General features: G+C 43.4%; 2 protein-coding genes across 11 annotated transcripts in view; one reads left to right on the forward strand and one right to left on the reverse strand.

Moving 5' to 3' along the window:
• Positions 1–2,958, forward strand: part of NSUN6 (NOP2/Sun RNA methyltransferase 6) — a 72,095-nt gene extending 69,137 nt beyond the window's left edge. Inside the window, exons 10-11 of the mRNA XM_007446559.1 lie at positions 682–807; positions 2,746–2,958. Of these exons, the coding sequence (XP_007446621.1) occupies positions 682–807; positions 2,746–2,958 (339 nt within the window). The remainder of the gene's footprint in view (positions 1–681; positions 808–2,745) is intronic.
• A 5,126-nt stretch (positions 2,959–8,084) lies between these two features.
• The window catches only part of CACNB2 (calcium voltage-gated channel auxiliary subunit beta 2), a 422,908-nt gene continuing 414,123 nt past the window's right edge, over positions 8,085–16,869 (reverse strand). For 3 of the 10 annotated variants that reach the window (XM_007446562.1, XM_007446563.1, XM_007446565.1), the window contains 4 exons: positions 12,996–13,147; positions 11,476–11,571; positions 10,234–10,419; positions 8,225–8,859 (listed from right to left, as the gene is read on the reverse strand). In XM_007446562.1, coding sequence (XP_007446624.1) covers positions 8,392–8,859; positions 10,234–10,419; positions 11,476–11,571; positions 12,996–13,147 — 902 coding nt within the window. In that variant the 3' untranslated portion in view covers positions 8,225–8,391. Of the gene's footprint in view, positions 8,860–10,233; positions 10,420–11,475; positions 11,572–12,995; positions 13,148–16,869 lie in introns of all 10 variants that reach the window. The other 7 variants (XM_007446561.1, XM_007446566.1, XM_007446567.1 and 4 more) reach the window with 4 other exon arrangements.

Raw genomic sequence — 16,869 nt, forward strand, 5'->3', positions numbered from 1 at the left:
GTAGGTAAAGACGCTCCTGTGGTTTTCCCACCCCTCCCCTCGCGTGCCCCTCCCCCCAACAGTGGTACCTTGCCGTCTCTCATGGGCCCAGGCTTCTTCTGAGTGCAGCCTCAGTTGCCATTCTCCAGCCTCTTCAAGGGGTCTTAACACAGCCAACCCCAGTCCTCTCTCTGGGACTGTCTCTGAAGCCCAAGCTTCAGCACCCAGCACCCCACCTCCCACTACCGGCAGTTGAGTGTCTCAGGCTGGGGAGCGCAGGGCAGCGGTACAGATGCCCGTGCAGGTAGCTGTCCGTTTTGCCTTCTGCAGACTGGTTGCTGCGTTCTTCTCCGGGGCTCCAAAGCTCCCCTTCCATCCAGGCTGGTCTTCCCGCCGATAAGGGGACTTCCCAGGGTGCAGGAAGCTTTCCTTCTGCACAGCTCCCTCTCAGGGCCGCAGGTCCAGTCCTGATTCCTTTCTCTCTCTCTCTTTTTTTCTTTTTTCTTTTGTCCTGCCTGGTTATGTGGAGGTTTTCTGGCCCTTCCCGAAGTCTGAGGTCTTCTGCATCTTCGTGCAGTAGATGTTCTGCGAGGATCGTTTCACTTATAGGTGTATTTCATGCGTATATTTGTTTATATACATTATATTTAAAATGTTCACTTGCTCTTGCGATACTCATCATCCGATCACACCTGTCTGTAGGCAGCGGAGCTGCTGAAGCCGGGGGGCGTGCTGGTGTATAGCACGTGCACTGTCACCCTAGCAGAGAATGAAGAACAGGTCGCCTGGGCCCTCGGGACATTTCCTCACCTTCAGCTTCAGCGCCAGGTGAGGGCCATTGCCGTTGTCTCTGGGTGATCCGGTAAGTCGTGGAAACTTAAGCATGTTGATAAACACAGAGAGTGATGTGAAGAGACGTGTCAAGTAAAACTTCTGAAACAAATCTTGCGGTACACAAGGTTTCTCTCATGAGGGCTGTTCCAGACGGCCCCTAGAGGATTTTCACGTCCTGACCCAGTTTTCCCAGGCCCTCACTGTCTACGGTTGTGTTAAAATGCCACAGAGCTCAGGGCTTTTCTGTCACATGTTTATTTGACTTGTGGCTCTTGTTCATGTTACTCAGAATTTTGTTTCTAAAACCTTTCCTCCACCCCTCAGTCCTATAATTTTTCTGATAGGGGAAATGTTGAGCCGTTTTCTCCTATCACACCAAAGCCCAAAGAGGCTTTAATAACTGGGATATCAGAAGACTAGCCAAGGGCTTCCCTGGTGGCGCAGTGGTTGAGAGTCCGCCTGCCGATGCAGGGGACGCGGGTTTGTGCCCTGGTCTGGGAGGATCCCACGTGCCGCGGAGCGGCTGTGCCCGTGAGCCATGGCCACTGGGCCTGCGCGTCCGGAGCCTGTGCTCCGCAACGGGAGAGGCCACAACAGTGAGAGGCCCGCGTACTGCAAGAAAAAAAAGGGGAAAAAAAAAAAGGAAAAAAAAAAAAAAAAAAAAAAAAAAAAAAAAAAAAAAGAGAAGACTAGCCAAGGGGGGAAATGGTTCAGGGTTACTGCTTCCTTCTGGATCCTTGTGCAAGATAGGGAACATTTCAAAAGGTGTCTTGTACTTTATTTTACTGTCTTTCCATTCTGGTTTTTATTAAAACTATATTTATGACTAGATTTTTTAGCCCATGATGTTTGAGATTAGGTTTAAATCTGTGGTAATGCTCACATTCATTCAGATAAACTGAACATCTAATGTCAGTTGTTCCAGTACAGAATTCTAGTAAGTAATTGGAATGTATAGACAGAAGGCAATCCAGAGATGGTTTCTAGACTCAGAAATTAAGATAAGTGCATTGTAGATGAAAAGAAGACTTGAGAATTCACTTGAATTTGATGTGTGTGTATATACATATACACTCAGTATATACCTAAAAGAGATGGAACTCCCCCCCCACACACACATGGGTTAATAAACAACAGGTTTTCAGATATAAACCTAAGAAAATATATCTTCAGTAACACAAGCATTTGTGAAATGGTGACTTAAGTTAGGCTTATGCATCTTTGGTAGTAGTGGTTTGCACAGATCACTCAGTTCCTTATGATTCTGTATTCCTCTAAACTAATCGAGGCAGCCTTAGTTTTCTCATCTCTTTTAATATTCTAGTACATTTAAAAACGACAACAAAAAAGAGAACTTTTATCATCCAATAGGTATGGGCCAGAGAGGGGCGTCTTCAGATGCCCAAGAAACCCCTGTCAGTTTTGGGGAGTCTGACAAATAAAGCTGGGTTTTCATTTCCTGCTGTAACTGATAATCATGTTCCACTTGCTAAGTGCCCACTCCATGCCAGGCCTGATGCCACCCTACTTATTTAAGCCTCAGAGCAGAGTTTTTCACCTGTTTCGTAGATGAGGAAGCAGGTAAGGTAAGTTACTTTCCTAAAGTCGCAAAGCTAAGCTGTGGCAGAGCTGTGATGTGAATCCACGTGCTTCTAAGTGTGGAGCCCAGGTCTCCTGCATGTCGTGGGCCTTGATAAGCATAAGGGCCATCCTAGGGACTCAGTCATCAAGTGGCTGCATGTTACCACCCTCCCACTTTACTACCCGGAAAAGCAGCACGTCCATTTCACAAAAATAAAAGGTATTTACTCATTTTTCTGTTTCTGGAATTGGTGATAGTTACAGCTCAGTTTGTCCTTTTACGTAAACGGTACACAGGCACACTTCCCGACGCGAGGATGTTTGTTTGTGTTTATTTGTCTCCCCGAGCAGGACCCACAGGTTGGAGGAGAAGGGATGCTGGGAGCCGGCCTGTCATCTGAACAACTGAAATGGCTGCAGCGATTCGATCCCTGTGTGGTGCCGTCACAGGACAGTGACACTGGTTCTCTCAGAGACACCAGGATAGAAGACATGATTTGGCTCGCAAATAAGGATTGTATAGGCTTTTTCATTGCAAAATTCGTAAAATGCAAAAGCACGTAGGAGAAGGATCCTTAGAAATGACAGTTCCAAACATTTTCCATTTTTTTTTTAAACCAAAAAGTGTTGTCAGGCCACGTGATTGATGCCGTGGTTGCTGAGGAAACAGAAAAGGCTGCCGGCTGTTCCACCAGGAATCAAGAGACTGTATTTCACAGAGGAAGTAGCCGGGGGTGGCAGGGGGGCGCTTTGAGACTATGTCTTGTGTGTTTAAAATACTTTTCCTTTATGGAGTTAGCAGAGTATAAAGAAAAGGAGATGCCTGAAGATGTCTGGAACATATTTTCAGTTGGGGTCTTTGTTTTAATTTGTAAAGAATGCAAGTCATTTTTAATGTTAAAATAAGTGGATTTAACAAAAGGAATAAAATTAGTGGTATTTAATTTGGTTATAAAACACGTTTTCCGTTATTGAGTTTCTTCAGAATTCAGGGTGTGGGACCTATAACTTATTTATCAAGTGCCAGGAACGTAGCTGGGGATTTTACCTGACTTTTTCTGTTTACTATGTGGTAAATCAACCCTCTTTCAAATGAATTCTGGACTACTCCCAATGACAGTCTCCCTTCACTATGTTGACGTTTTTTCTTCTGTCATATTTTAAACTAAAAACTAAAATGAATTTTTTTAAGCTCTGTAGATTAAAAATGAGACTATTGCACAATTCGGGTACCTTTTATCATCTAATGGAATACATACAAGTTCCTAGAGACATGATTGGTGAGAAAACCATCTTGTGAGAGCTGGGAAGTGGCCAGGCACTCACAGCTAAGCCTTGGTGTTCTCCCTCTGAACAGAAGCAACTCCACAGAACACCTTCCCCAGACCAAGCAACTGTGACTAGGTCAAGACGAAACAAGACCACCATCAGACCTGAAATCACCCAGACTGCAGAAGTGACCAAACATCACCCATGGCGGCCAATATAAGTGGACGGCCTTTTTAAAATGAATTGTTAACTGTAGGCTTGCTTCTCATCCTACCTGCTTTTTAGATAAAATATATTAAAATACCCAGCCATAGTTTAAAAGCTATCTCATGTTGTGTTAAATACATCTATTTTGTTAATTCAAATCACCTCAAAATTCCTGAGCCTCGGGCAACTGCCTAATATATATATTTTTTTCCTTCATAGGTCTCCATTAGGAATTTCTTGAAACTTCCTTGTATTCATGAAGAATGCTCATCTCATCTTGGATCAGGTGAGATCTTCAGAGGCCCCTGCTCTGAGGAAGCCTTTCTTGCACACCCTTCTCTGAGGCTGGGTCGGGCATGTCTCTCTCTACACCCCTCATACCTCTGTCTCCTCCTGTCACGGCACTTGACACATCACTCTAGTGTACAAGGCATGCCCTGGACCGCTGCCCCCAGGCTTGGGAACATTCTGGAGGCAGGACTGTGCTTTCTGTACAGCTTCAGAGCAGATCATTGTTACACGCTTATTGAACGAGGGAAAAACCCCATCAAGCTCCCTAAGATTCAAACATGTGACTGACTTCTTTCCGTCCCTCATTCTGCCTGATATCCAGTAGATGTCATCTGCATAAAGAGAAACACTGTTGACCTGTGGTACTTCTGCTTCTAGGGCTCAGCACACTTCCTTGAACTTTCAGTGTTTTTGAAAAATACACAAAATCCATCCTTCATGCTCTCTGCAGAGCCTTAGGTGCTAGGCTGGGATGGAAATGGTAGGGAAGGAGCCTAGTAGCAAATGTGTAAAGTTTTGGTTAATACCAACAAATATCAAAATACAAGCAGTGCAGGCAAAACAGAAGAAAAATATTTACATATTGAAAACAGTAAGGACAAACAAAAATATTGTTAAAATTTGTTTCTTTAACATAGACATTTTTCAGTGGGTTTCTTTCTCTCAAAAAAATAAAACAAATTGGAAAATAAAACATTCAATCTTAAGGAACACAGACATTTAAGAAAAAATATGACAAAAGGACAAAAATCAGGGAAATGTGGAAGAGAATGAATATATTCTCTTTTAACGTATTTAATGTTACCATAGTTATATCTGTGAAACAGAAGCATTTTAATTCAACAGTGAGTACATTTTACTTCAAAACCGTGTATCACATTTTAAACAGTAAAGTACAAATAGTTAAAAATATAACACGATTCAACAACTGACCCAGAGCCCTCTGATTGCCTGTTTTCTCCAACAGCATGACTCTTGACGTGTTAGTAAGATTATCCAGGAGTAGCAGCATTGTGTCACGGAGCAAAGGGCAAGGAACTGAAGATCCATTCTGATGACAAGTTTATTTTAGAAAGGAAAAGTACAGTTCAAAATCGGAGGCAAGAATTGCAGACCATATCGGATGAAGGTGGGAGAAAGTTGGCTTTGCCGTGCTCAGGCCTTCAGAGGCCTTTGACCTGCCAGAAGCTGTCACTTTTCAGGTGTCGTGGGGAGATGACCACAGCCCACCAGTGATGGGCAGCACCCCCCAGGATGATGCGCCACACACGCGAAGTGCAGGTGAGTATTTAACATACTTTCAGCTGTAAGAATCATTCCTAAAATGGCACTTAATACAACTAATAGTAGACAGTGCAGAAGCCACCTCTTTATTTGTTTGCTATGAATGAATGACTTTAAACCAGGCTTGTTGAACAGTTCAGTGTAGCTGACAGTGAAGGTTTAACATGAATGCAGAGCAGACCATGTTAAAATGTGGCACTGTCCCAAAGTACAGAATAACTAAGACATCCTACGTTTAGCAGCACCTTTTTGTAACAGTAACTTAAGTGAGCAGTAGAGAAAGAGCAGAGGAAAGGCTGAAATGGGTGTGAGGAAAAAGACACAGAACTATTCAAAACTTTTCCAGCATTTTCTAGGTTAACTACAACAATCGTGATTCTACAACTGAGTCGGTTAAGATTAAACCTTTGCTGTGTTGAAAAGACTAGAATTTTACATTCCACAAGTCAGTGAATATCCCATTGTCCTTGGGATTATTTCTTCAATTACATATTTAGTACACACCGTTCACACATATGCCCACTCTAGTTTTCACATAAGGGTGCTCTTTTGTCAAATCCTGCAATAGAGATTTTGCGGAATACTCTGATTTGGACTAGTGTGTTTCACAGTAAAGTGAGAAACGAAGAGTCCAGGTCAAAATTTTAAAAATGGAATCCGTTAGCATGATTCTTTGAAAGGGATTAATGGTAGCAGCAAAAAAGGTACATACCAGTTATACTTCAAGAATTTACATATTCCAAAGCCATGAACTGGGATGAAACTTTGTATAGGAAGGGTCGGGGCTGGCGATCATTGATGTGGTACCATGATGGACAGCTGACTGGAAGTATTTTATAAAAGTAACTTTAGTTGGAATACGGTTTCCCAATGATGTGAATATTTTACATCAAAAATTTATATATTATGACTACTGTTTTTATATTCAATAAATAAAGGTATGTCAACAGTACAGAGCTAATTAACAAAGAGATTGAGGGAAATGGTTCCTATATTAGCTGATAAAACACTATATGTTAACTCATTTTTACAACTCTGACTTTTCTTTGGGGGAGAGGAATAAGGAGTTAGATGTGAAACAGTTGTATTTATAAAGGTCCAAGATATATTTGGCAAGAACCTGGAATAATCGAAGAAGCGAAACAAAAAATAGCTTAACTTATTTAACAAAATAATAATTTTTAATGTCCAGGTCTGAAGGTAGGCAATCAAGACAGGCATTTTCCAGGGACAGACTTCAAGTGCCAGGTACTTGCACGCCTGATACTGTCTGTCTTACCTGTCCAGTCTTGACAGACGGACACTTAGGAGAGACAGGGAAGGTTTCAGGCTCAGCGTGACCACCGCCTCGTGGGCCGCGTTTGGCGGTGTCCCTGACGCAGGGCCACAGCATCTTCTGGCTTCCCCTCAGAGCAGGTGTCCGACGCAGGAAAACCTCAACGTCTTGTTCACTTCAAGTCACCTCCTTTTGCCCTGATTTCTTGCGAAGAGCAGAAGCTTTGGTTATAAGAAGCACTTCGAGGTTGTGACGGCCAGTGAAAGTGTCGGAGCGGGGGGAACACAACGGGCACGGCGGGCGAGGCGAGGCGAGGAGATGGGGGGAGTCGGGAGCATCTGTGTAAACGCTTCTCTCTCAGACGAGAGGTCGTCGGACATTTCCAGTGAAACACTCATCACAGTGGACCGTGTGGCCCCTCTCCAGGAGCCAGCGGGAGGCAGCTCTCCGGGGCGTCCCCTCTGGCGGCGCGTGCCCTCCTGGCCCCTGACGGCTCGGCGGGCCACAGCGGCGCAGCGAGCCGCGGAGCCAGGCGGGTGGACGCCTCGGCCCCGGGCTGGCCGCCGCTGTTGTCTGCGTGCACGCCCATCACTGGCTCGTGCACACGCGGCTCCCAGACTCCAGTGCCGTGACCTGAGACACTGGCTATGCAGGACGTGGCCGTCACACTCAATCAGTGTGAACGGCACGGAGCGGAGCAACCCTTGGAGTTTGGTTATATTTCCCAGAATTTATGGTCACAATGATTAACGTACAGGGATGGAGGAACATTCAGAAATCAAACCTTTTCAAGTCAGGCAGTCACACGTATTTACAGTATGTACAGACTCTCTACTAGAACGGGAATAGGTGTCCAGACGACGTTATTACAAATTTCCTGAAGGTGGGCATTTCTAGTCCCTGTAATTCAGAAAGCAAATCTGCTGGCTTGGCATTAAGACTCTGAAATAGTGTGATCAAACTGATTGACTGATATATATATATATATATATCTATATCTATATATATATATATATATATATACACACACACACATATATATATATAATTATAAGAAGGTGTTTGCAGAAATAACATTACAAACTGTCTATACAGTACACAATACTAGTACATAGAAAATAGATTCTGACTTTGATCCCTTTTGTGTAAGGCAAGACAATCTGTCCCCAAATTTAGTCAGTCAGCCAGAGGTACAAGCAAGAAACAGTGGTCCATGGATGAATATGCAAATCAGGTGCCTACATATTAAAAATCGGGAGAATCAAGAAATTCCACTTTTTATGTGGGCCAACTGATTCTGGCCCACTGGATACATCAACCACGTTTTCGAAAACATCAGCTATGCTTCTTAAAATCCTGATGCCACCTGGATGGCAACAGATGATATTGTTCAAGTGGCAGCGATCCTAGACAGTTTTCAAAGTGCAGTAGACAACCAGAGGACTGCAGCCTTTCCAGGCGAATTTATATAGCACTTACTTACAAAAGGAAAATAAAAAGTATATTAATACTCTATTTCATGCTGTTGCTATCCAAGCAACAGCAGTACAAAATATACAAGACAGATCACATATGATTGCAATGTAGACCCCCCCAAGATTGAGTTGGAGGGTGGTGGTATACAAGACTTACTTAAAAATAAGAAAACCAACGACACAAAAGGGCAAAAGTCACTGGCGGATGTAAACCTCCCTGTTCCAGTCCCCAGCCTCATGCCGTCTCCTGGCCACCCCTTCCCCCTCCCTGTCACAGTAGCGATCCTTGGATTTGTGGCGGCTCCACTGTTTGTCGCCCTCGTTGTGGTCCTGCTCTCGATCCGGGTCCCGGGAGCGGTGCCGAGACTCCCTGTGTCTGCGCTCCCCGCCCCCGTGGGGTTCCTCTCTGTGGCTGTGATCTCGGTGTGGGGCACAGTGGTCTGCATGTTCGTGGGAATAATCTTCCTTGGGCTCCGCGTATGCGGAGTCGCGACTCTCCTGCGTTTCTGAATCCAAGGTCTCCTGCCTGGAGAGGCCTCGGCTGGCCCCGCTGCGATGGCTGTGGTGCTGGGGTTTCTTGACTGGGTCTGGGCAGGGTTCTTCAGCTTGGGAAGCAGAACGGGCGGCAGCCGTGCGATCGGTCCTCGGATCCCCTTGAGAGGCCTGGAGGCGAAGGAGCAAACACAGGCCTCAGCCAAGGTCAGGGTCTGGGGAACTGTCACAAAGGCAAGTCCATACAAGTCTAGTCCCTTTTCAAAGTCTCTAAAGTGCCGAAATGAAATCTGACCTAGCTCGGTTGCTTAATGGGTTCGATAACATCCAGTAGCATTTATATTGTATTGGACTTTCTGTTAATCTGTAAGCGCCCAGAACAGCACAGAGTAACTTTACAGATTTTTTTAAAATGAATGAATGAAGGAGGGCGGGCCTTCTTTTATACGTTCTCTTGTGGTTCAAATATAGATATAGGTCCCTGAGATCTGTCTACACATGGGTGGACACTTAACCACCTCTGCTCGGATACAGGCGGGAAGATTAAAAATTCTTAGGATGTTGGCTTTAAGGGAAAAAAATGATAAAATGTCAAATGCTTAAATGGCACTTAATATGAGACCAGCAGTGTTATGAGACAGTCATGTATATTGACTGATTAAATACAACAACCCTGTAAGCCAATCTCATGAGAAAAGTCACATGACAGCCCCACGAGGTAGGGTCATTAGTATTCCTGAGGCAAAGGGCAGGTAAGGATTGTAGCTAATGTTAAACCCCTGGGAAGGGGTGGAGAGGAGAGGGAATTGAAGCCAGGTAGTCTGAGTCCACAGTCTGTGCTGCCGGCCACACAGAAAGTTCCTCTTTCCTCTATCCTGGCCCTAACAGAATATGGGGAGAGCGGATTTTACGGTTTATGTACAGTAAGTCCCCTACACACGGACCTTCAGGTTGTGAACTTTCAAAGATGCAAACACAGCTTCGTGTGTCGAATCACGTAAGTTAGCTCACATGTCTGGCGCACATTGTCATGCGCGTGCATCCTCTACAAGTGGTTGTGCTTTCGTGTTCTCTACCGTATAGGGTACGGTGGTACAGTATCTTTATTTCAAGCCCAGGGTGGTCGGTAGCGAGTGCAAAAGCAGTGGTGACCTAGCAGGTACGACTGTCCTCTTTCAAGGGACTGTACTGTAAGGTTAAAAATGTTTTAGCTTTTGTTTGTTTCTTCTGTATTGTTTGTGTGCAAAGTATGATAAACCTCTCACGGTACAGTACTATATAGCTGATTGTGTTAGTGGGTAGCCTAGGCTAACTGTGCTGGACTTACGAACGCCTTCTAGGAACGGAACTCGTTCGTATGTGGGGGGCTTACGGTACTTCATAGGATGCTGTTTACACTCCTCTTACAGGCGCACAGCTCACGCTGGAGACACTTAAGGGACTTGGTGTTCCATCTCATTCTGGACAGGGCTGCCCGACTGGAACGAGCACCGCCCCGGAGCCCTGGACCCCAGTGGTGCGAGCGTAGGAGGGAGCACCGCTCACCTGTGAGCTGGGGGCCAGGGCGGGGCTGATGGGCAGGGTTGAGGTGGCCAAGGTACGGCTGAGGAGAGGGTCGGGGACACTGCTGCAGGGCGGGTGGGTGGCCTTCCAGTAGGCCTCCAGGTAGTCGGCGAGGTGCTCGCAGGCGTCCTCGAGCTGGTTCTCGTCCAGAATCACATCGAACAGCTCCTGCAGGGGCAGACAGTGCAGACGGCGTGCTTACGGGCGGCCAGGGCGCCCCGGGCGCCTCGCCCGCGCTGCCCCTGGGCCTCCCGCACGCCAGGGGCATGGAGGGCGCCCGAGGGCTGCACGCTGCATCCCTGCCGTGGCGACGGGCTCCTCCTGTCCTCGCAGGGGCTGACCGCCCGCTGTGGCCTCACCGCTTCGCTGTGTGAGTGACCAGGAAGTGAACAGGTGTGATAACAGTTGTTAGGGGCACCAGAGGAAAGTTGCCCGTAGTGAGAAAAAGGAATTGATCCTATGTGAGGGGCGAGAAGGACAAAAGAAAATGAGAATATAAACCAAACAAACAGTACAGGAAGAAGCCTGTTTTTGTCAGAGACTATGAAAAGCTGAACCTTGGAAATGACTGAGATGAGGTGAGGACGTGAGGAAGCCGAAGCCACTAATGATTGAACGTGGCCCAGACTTCAGAACAGTTCAGAGTTCTTACAAATGTTAATGTACTCCCGGTAATTATACGTGGGTCTGATCCCAGTTCTTGAAACTTTTGATATACCTTCATTTAAAAAAAGAAAAAGCCAGAACAAAAGCCGGAAGCACGCAGGCACAAAGCAGGGGATTCGAGGTAGGAATGTGTTCAGGTGTCAGAGTCTGTTAGTGAGTGCTTTAGAAATGTTCTCAGATCAACTTCTTAGACGGTGATGACGAGCCAGCAACTTGCTCCCTGACTAGAAGTGAGTAATAAACCAACCCCAAACAGAGCCATCTTTTCAACCAAAGTTTTAAAACAACGATTGTGTTTCATTAAAGATGACTACTGAGGTGTTAGATTAACAAAGCGGGGTCACCACGGAACACACCGTAGCGGTTCGTAAGCGACGACCATGACCTAGACAAGTGCTCGTGGTAAGAGGTAGACCGTTCCCGTCTTTGGGAGGAAACCCACTGTTAATGGGCAGGGTTCTCTCCCTGGACAGGCGTTTACCTGTCCGTCTGGTTTTTGTTAACGGAATGCAGGTCTGAAGCCTTCAAGTGGCTTAAGCACTGCATAGAGAGACTTACCGGAGGGCACTGAGCCAGCTTATCTGCTGCTACCATCTGAACATTGAGGTGTTTAGCTTGAGATTTCCCTCGAGATTTTATTAACCTTTGTAAAACCTGTAAAAGACGAGATTCTTAAACTGGGGTATCTGAACAAGGTTCATTATTCGTTCCTTTCTCCGGTGTCTTCTGCATGCAGCACTAATGGTTTACAAATAGATTAAGCTAGAAAACAGAATCTTCAAGATGATCAGCAAAATTAACATGTTAACATAAATCTCAGTCGCAAGCTTCGTAAATCACCAGCGTGGAGATTTTTCTGAGTCTTGTCTTTTTTCAAGGCTAGCAGTTCTCAAACTTTGTCTCCTGATTTGTGTTTTTAAAAACTGTGGAGAGCTCCCAAGAGCTTTTTATGTGAACTGTAATAGTTATATATTAGAAATTAAAACTGAAAAATTCATTTAAGAGTGACCAGTAACCTCTTCTATGTTAACATGCCATGCCTTCTGATAAAAATAGCTAAATTATTTGCAGGTTCCTCTAACGCCTGGCTTCACAGAAGACAGCTGCTGTTCCCTGCTTCTACATTGAATCTGCTACAGTATATACTGTTTGAAACAGCCAAAGAAAATCCAGTCCCCTAGAGATACGTAAAGAGGTATTTTAGTAGCCTGAAGTTTTCAGATAATTGTGGATATCTTTGATACTACAGTCAACAAGTGGTAGCTTTTTAAAGACTAGCTCTCATGTGAAATCTAAACCCCTATCAATCAATCAATGAACTTTTCTTACTCTGTTACATTAAATTCCATTGATCTGCCCTGAAATTTGAAGGACATGTCAGTTGTTCTTTCCAATAAAAATGGTGTTCCAGGATGAAAGTGGCTACTCTGGTTTATGACTTGAAGAATCACGCTGGTACCTGCCCTCGAGAAAACGGACTTCAAGTACGTAGCTAAAGAAGTGGAAGTGAGCTTCCCATTTCGTTACATAGAATATTAAGAAGGTTTGTACTGAAGCGTCAGAATCTAAGCATCTTTACTACTTTATCAGGACATTCTTAAGTGAAATTGGGTTTTGTGTGTGTGTGTTTTAACCTGGGAGTGCGTGGGGAGGGAGAATGCCACAGCTGCTCCTGCTACTGTGGTCTTGATTCCTGCTTAGCCATCACCCAGCACTGCTGCTGCACCACTGGTGCAAAGGTCAAACCAGTGAAAAAGGGGGAGGATGTCTGAGTATGAGACAGTGCTTAGATAATAATCATGGAAATGGTTCTGACCTCATGGACCCTCTAAAAAGTGTGTCAGAACCTCCCCCACCAGGAATCCATGGACCACACTTTGGGAATCACTCTCCTAAGCCATGAAACTCATCATCATGCTTGCTTATATGAATCTTAACAACAATTCTCGGCCACCACGTCTCTCTTCAGACCCTTTCTGATGGATAAAGACACAGCCCTTTTATAATTGGAATGCAGACTATAAATACACATTTTAGTAAAGTTCCATTACAGAGCAAACAGTAACAACCCTACTTACCTTAGGAGAAGAAATCTTGACATACACTGTAATAGGGGCCAGAGAGGTTTTGCTAAGTTGGGCTGGATGATTAATAGTATCTGCATCAAGGACCACCAGTTGCAATGTTCTTGCAAGTTCAAAAATCCTTTCAATTTCACTCTGAACTTCCGCTGTAAAAGGTTAAGCAGAGTTTGATTACTTTACAGCATTTTTAAACCAGATTGAGACAAAGTAAAGCGGTACTCAGGTAGGTGAGGTTGCTGTCTACGGGTAAGAGAGCTGGTAACAGGTGCCCTTCGGAGAGAGCCGTTCCTTCACAATACCTCTAGCATTTAGGGAATTCCTCTTTCAACCAGACATCTAACTAACACGATGTCTGTGAGAGTCAACGTTTCTGGCTCTCTCTGCTGATGTGTTTTTGGTGCTATAAAACTTCACTCCATGAAGTCATTTCATTAAAATGTGAAATAGAAACTTGGAGAGAGGTCTTCCCTGTGTGTGTGTGTGTGTGTGTGTGTGTGTGTGTGTTTCTGACCACCTAGCCTAGCACCCATCACCAGCCTTGCTGTCACTGCACGGGCTCATCTGTGTTTATATGCCACCTACTGGTACGCCTTCTGGAGGTGATGGATAGAGTCTAGAGGTGCTTATTACCAAGCTGAGCTACAGCAGAAAACAGGAGAGATTTTAAGAGTGTCTACAACACACTTCTCATGTTTCCCACCAACAACAAAAGAACAGCCCTGTAACATTCATGCTTTAAAAGGGCGGTTATATATTAGAGGCAGCATTACAGAAATACAAACTATATAAACATCCAAAAATCTACTTGAATGCCAAAGAAATTTCACGCATTTCATCTGCTTCTCCATTTCTGTACCACTGCTGTCCAGTACGGTAGCCACAACCCTCCGATGCCTGTGGAGCACCTGAAGTGTAGCACGTGTGAATGAATGAATGAATAAATTTTTGAAATTTAATTTAAATAAGAGTTAAATAGCCAGAAACTACCAGACGTCATAGGTCTATAAAGCGTAATATGTATTTTACAGTGCCCACCGCAGTCATAAAGGGCCAATTCCATGAGATTCCTAGACCCACAGAATACCATTTAATTGCTCTTATGCATTTGCATCCATGCAGAAGATTCCTGGAGATAATTTTAACTAGTACATTATTCCAGAGAAGGCAAGTCACTAACTATTGTCTGCCTCACAAATATGTTATGACTAGAGTCCTTTCATTTAACCTGGGTGTCTTTAAAATCAGGGCCCAAACCACTTGAGGAGATACTGGCTTTAAAATAATATTTGGTCACATTACCACCCATGACGTAGTTTCGCTAAAAGAAAAAAAAAAACCGTTAAGCTTCTGGATCTATCAGTTTATAAGAAATACAGGGAACGGATAATTATACATAAACTACGCCCGTGTAATGCAGTTAGCAAAATTCACTCTCTGAAAACCCTGCAGAATAAGTGACCCAGTTTCTTCAAAAAATTACAAGGAAATAAAAAAGATATATGGAAAACTAGATTAAGAGATTTAAGGACCTAGGAAACACTTGCAATGTATGGACTTTATATGGATCCTGATTCAAACAACTAGTAATTTATATATTTATAATGCATAAAGTGAATATAATGCATGTAAGTGAATAAAATTTATATAATGCTTATAAGATGTATGTTGTGTATATGTATAATACATGACAGTTGGGAAATGATACATGGCTGAGTGGCAACCTGATGATACTTGGGATGTACTGTTAAGGTCTGGCGATAATGGTGTTACGGTTTAAATAAAAAGAGTCTTCAATGTTTAGAAATACATACTGAAACATTTACAGATAACATATGATGTCTGGGATTAGCTTCAAAATAACTGAGAGACAGGAGAGGAAGGCAGGGGGAAGACTGGAAATGAAACAAGATTGGCCATGAATAAGTGACAGTTGAAACTAGGTGATGAGTACCTGAGGTTTCCTGTAACATTCTTTACTTCATATATATTGGAATTTCCTTAAACAACAACAGTTTTAGAAATCATTCACGATAGTGTTCAAAACATTACTGACACTCTTATTTGCTCTCTTTTCTCATGCTCCTTAAAATTTTATTCCAATATAACCTTGCTTCTTTGTGCCCTATAAATGTTTTCACAGCCACTGATCCCCAACAGTCAAGTTCCGACCTAAGTTAATATTTATTGTAAGCATTAAGAAATTTGATTAGTCTACGGCCAGCACCACACTCAGTGGAAATGCTGAAAGCTTTTCCTCTAAGATCAGGAACGACACAGGCATGCCCACTCTCACCACTTCCTTTAACATAGTATTGGAAGTCCTAGCCAGAGCAATTTGGCAAGGAACAAATAAAAGGCATATAAATTGGAAAGGAAGTAAAACTCTCACTGTAGATGACATGATAGTATATACAGAAAACTCTTAAAGACTCCACCAAAAGACCGTTAGAACTAATAAACGAATTCAGTAAAGTTGCAGGATACAAAATTAGCTTACAAAAATCTGTTGCGTTCCTATACACTAATAATGAACTATCAGAAAGAGGAAGTAAGAAAACTATCATTTACAAATTGCATCAAAAAGAATACCTAGGAATAAATAAAAGCAAGGAGGTGAAAGACCTGTACTCTGACAACTGTAAGACACCGATGAAAGAAACTGAAGACACAAATAAATAGGTATTCCACACTCATGGACTGGAAGAATTAATATTGTCAAAATGTCCATACTACCCAAGTGATCTACAGATTTATTGCAATCCCTATCAAAAATCTAATGGCATTTTTCACAGATACAGAACAATCCTAAAATTTGTATGGAATCCCAAAAGACCCCAAACAGCCAAAGCAATCTTGAGAAAGAAGAACAAAGCTGGAGGAATCATGCTTCCTGACTTCAGACTATATCACAAAACTATAATAAAATAGTGCAGTACTGGCGTAAAAACCGATCCATAGATCAGTGGAACAGACTAGAAGAGCCCAGAAGTAAACCCATGCATATATGGCCAATTAATTTATGACAAAGGAGCCAAGAATGTACGGTGGGGGAGAGGACAGTCTCTTCAATAAACTGTGCTGGGTGAAAACGACAGCCATGTGCAAAAGAGTGAAACTGGACCACTGTCTTACACCATACACAAAAATCAGCTCACAAAATGGATCAAAGGCTTAAATGTATATCCCGAAACCATAAAACTCCTAGAAAGAAACAAAGGTGGTAAGCTCCTTGACATTCGTCTTGGCAATGCATTTTTTGGATTTGACACCAAAAGCAAACACAAGAAAACCCAGAGTAAACAAGTGAGACTACATCAAACTAAAAAGCTGCACAGCAAAGGAAACCATCAACAAAATGAAAAGGCAACCTGCCAAATGGGAGAAAATATTTGCAAATCATATACAGGCATACGTCAGAGATATTGCAGGTTTGTTTTCAGACTACCACAATAAAGCAAGTCACATGAACTTTTTGGTTTCCCAGTGCATATAAAAGTTGTGTTTTCACTAAACTGTAGTCTATTAAGTGTGCAAAAGCATTATGTCTTATAAAGTCAACGTACATACCTTAATTAAAAAATACTTGATTGCTAAAAAATGCTAACCATCATCTGACCCTTCAGAGAGTCATAGTAGTAACGAAGATCACTGATCACAGATCACCGTACCAAATGTAATGAAAAAGTTTGAAATATTGCGAGAGTAACCAGAATGTAACACAAAAGACAGGAAGCGGGCAATGTTAGAAAAATGGTGCCAGTAGACCTGCTCAAGGCAGGGTTGCCACAAACCTTCAGTTAGTGGAAAACACAATATCTGCAAAGTGCAATAAAGTGAAAAGCACAATAAAATGAGATATGCTTGTACA

Source organism: Lipotes vexillifer, unplaced genomic scaffold (genome assembly GCF_000442215.2).
Source record: "Lipotes vexillifer unplaced genomic scaffold, Lipotes_vexillifer_v1.1 scaffold229, whole genome shotgun sequence".
In the NCBI taxonomy this organism is placed as follows: Eukaryota; Metazoa; Chordata; class Mammalia; order Artiodactyla; family Lipotidae; genus Lipotes; species Lipotes vexillifer.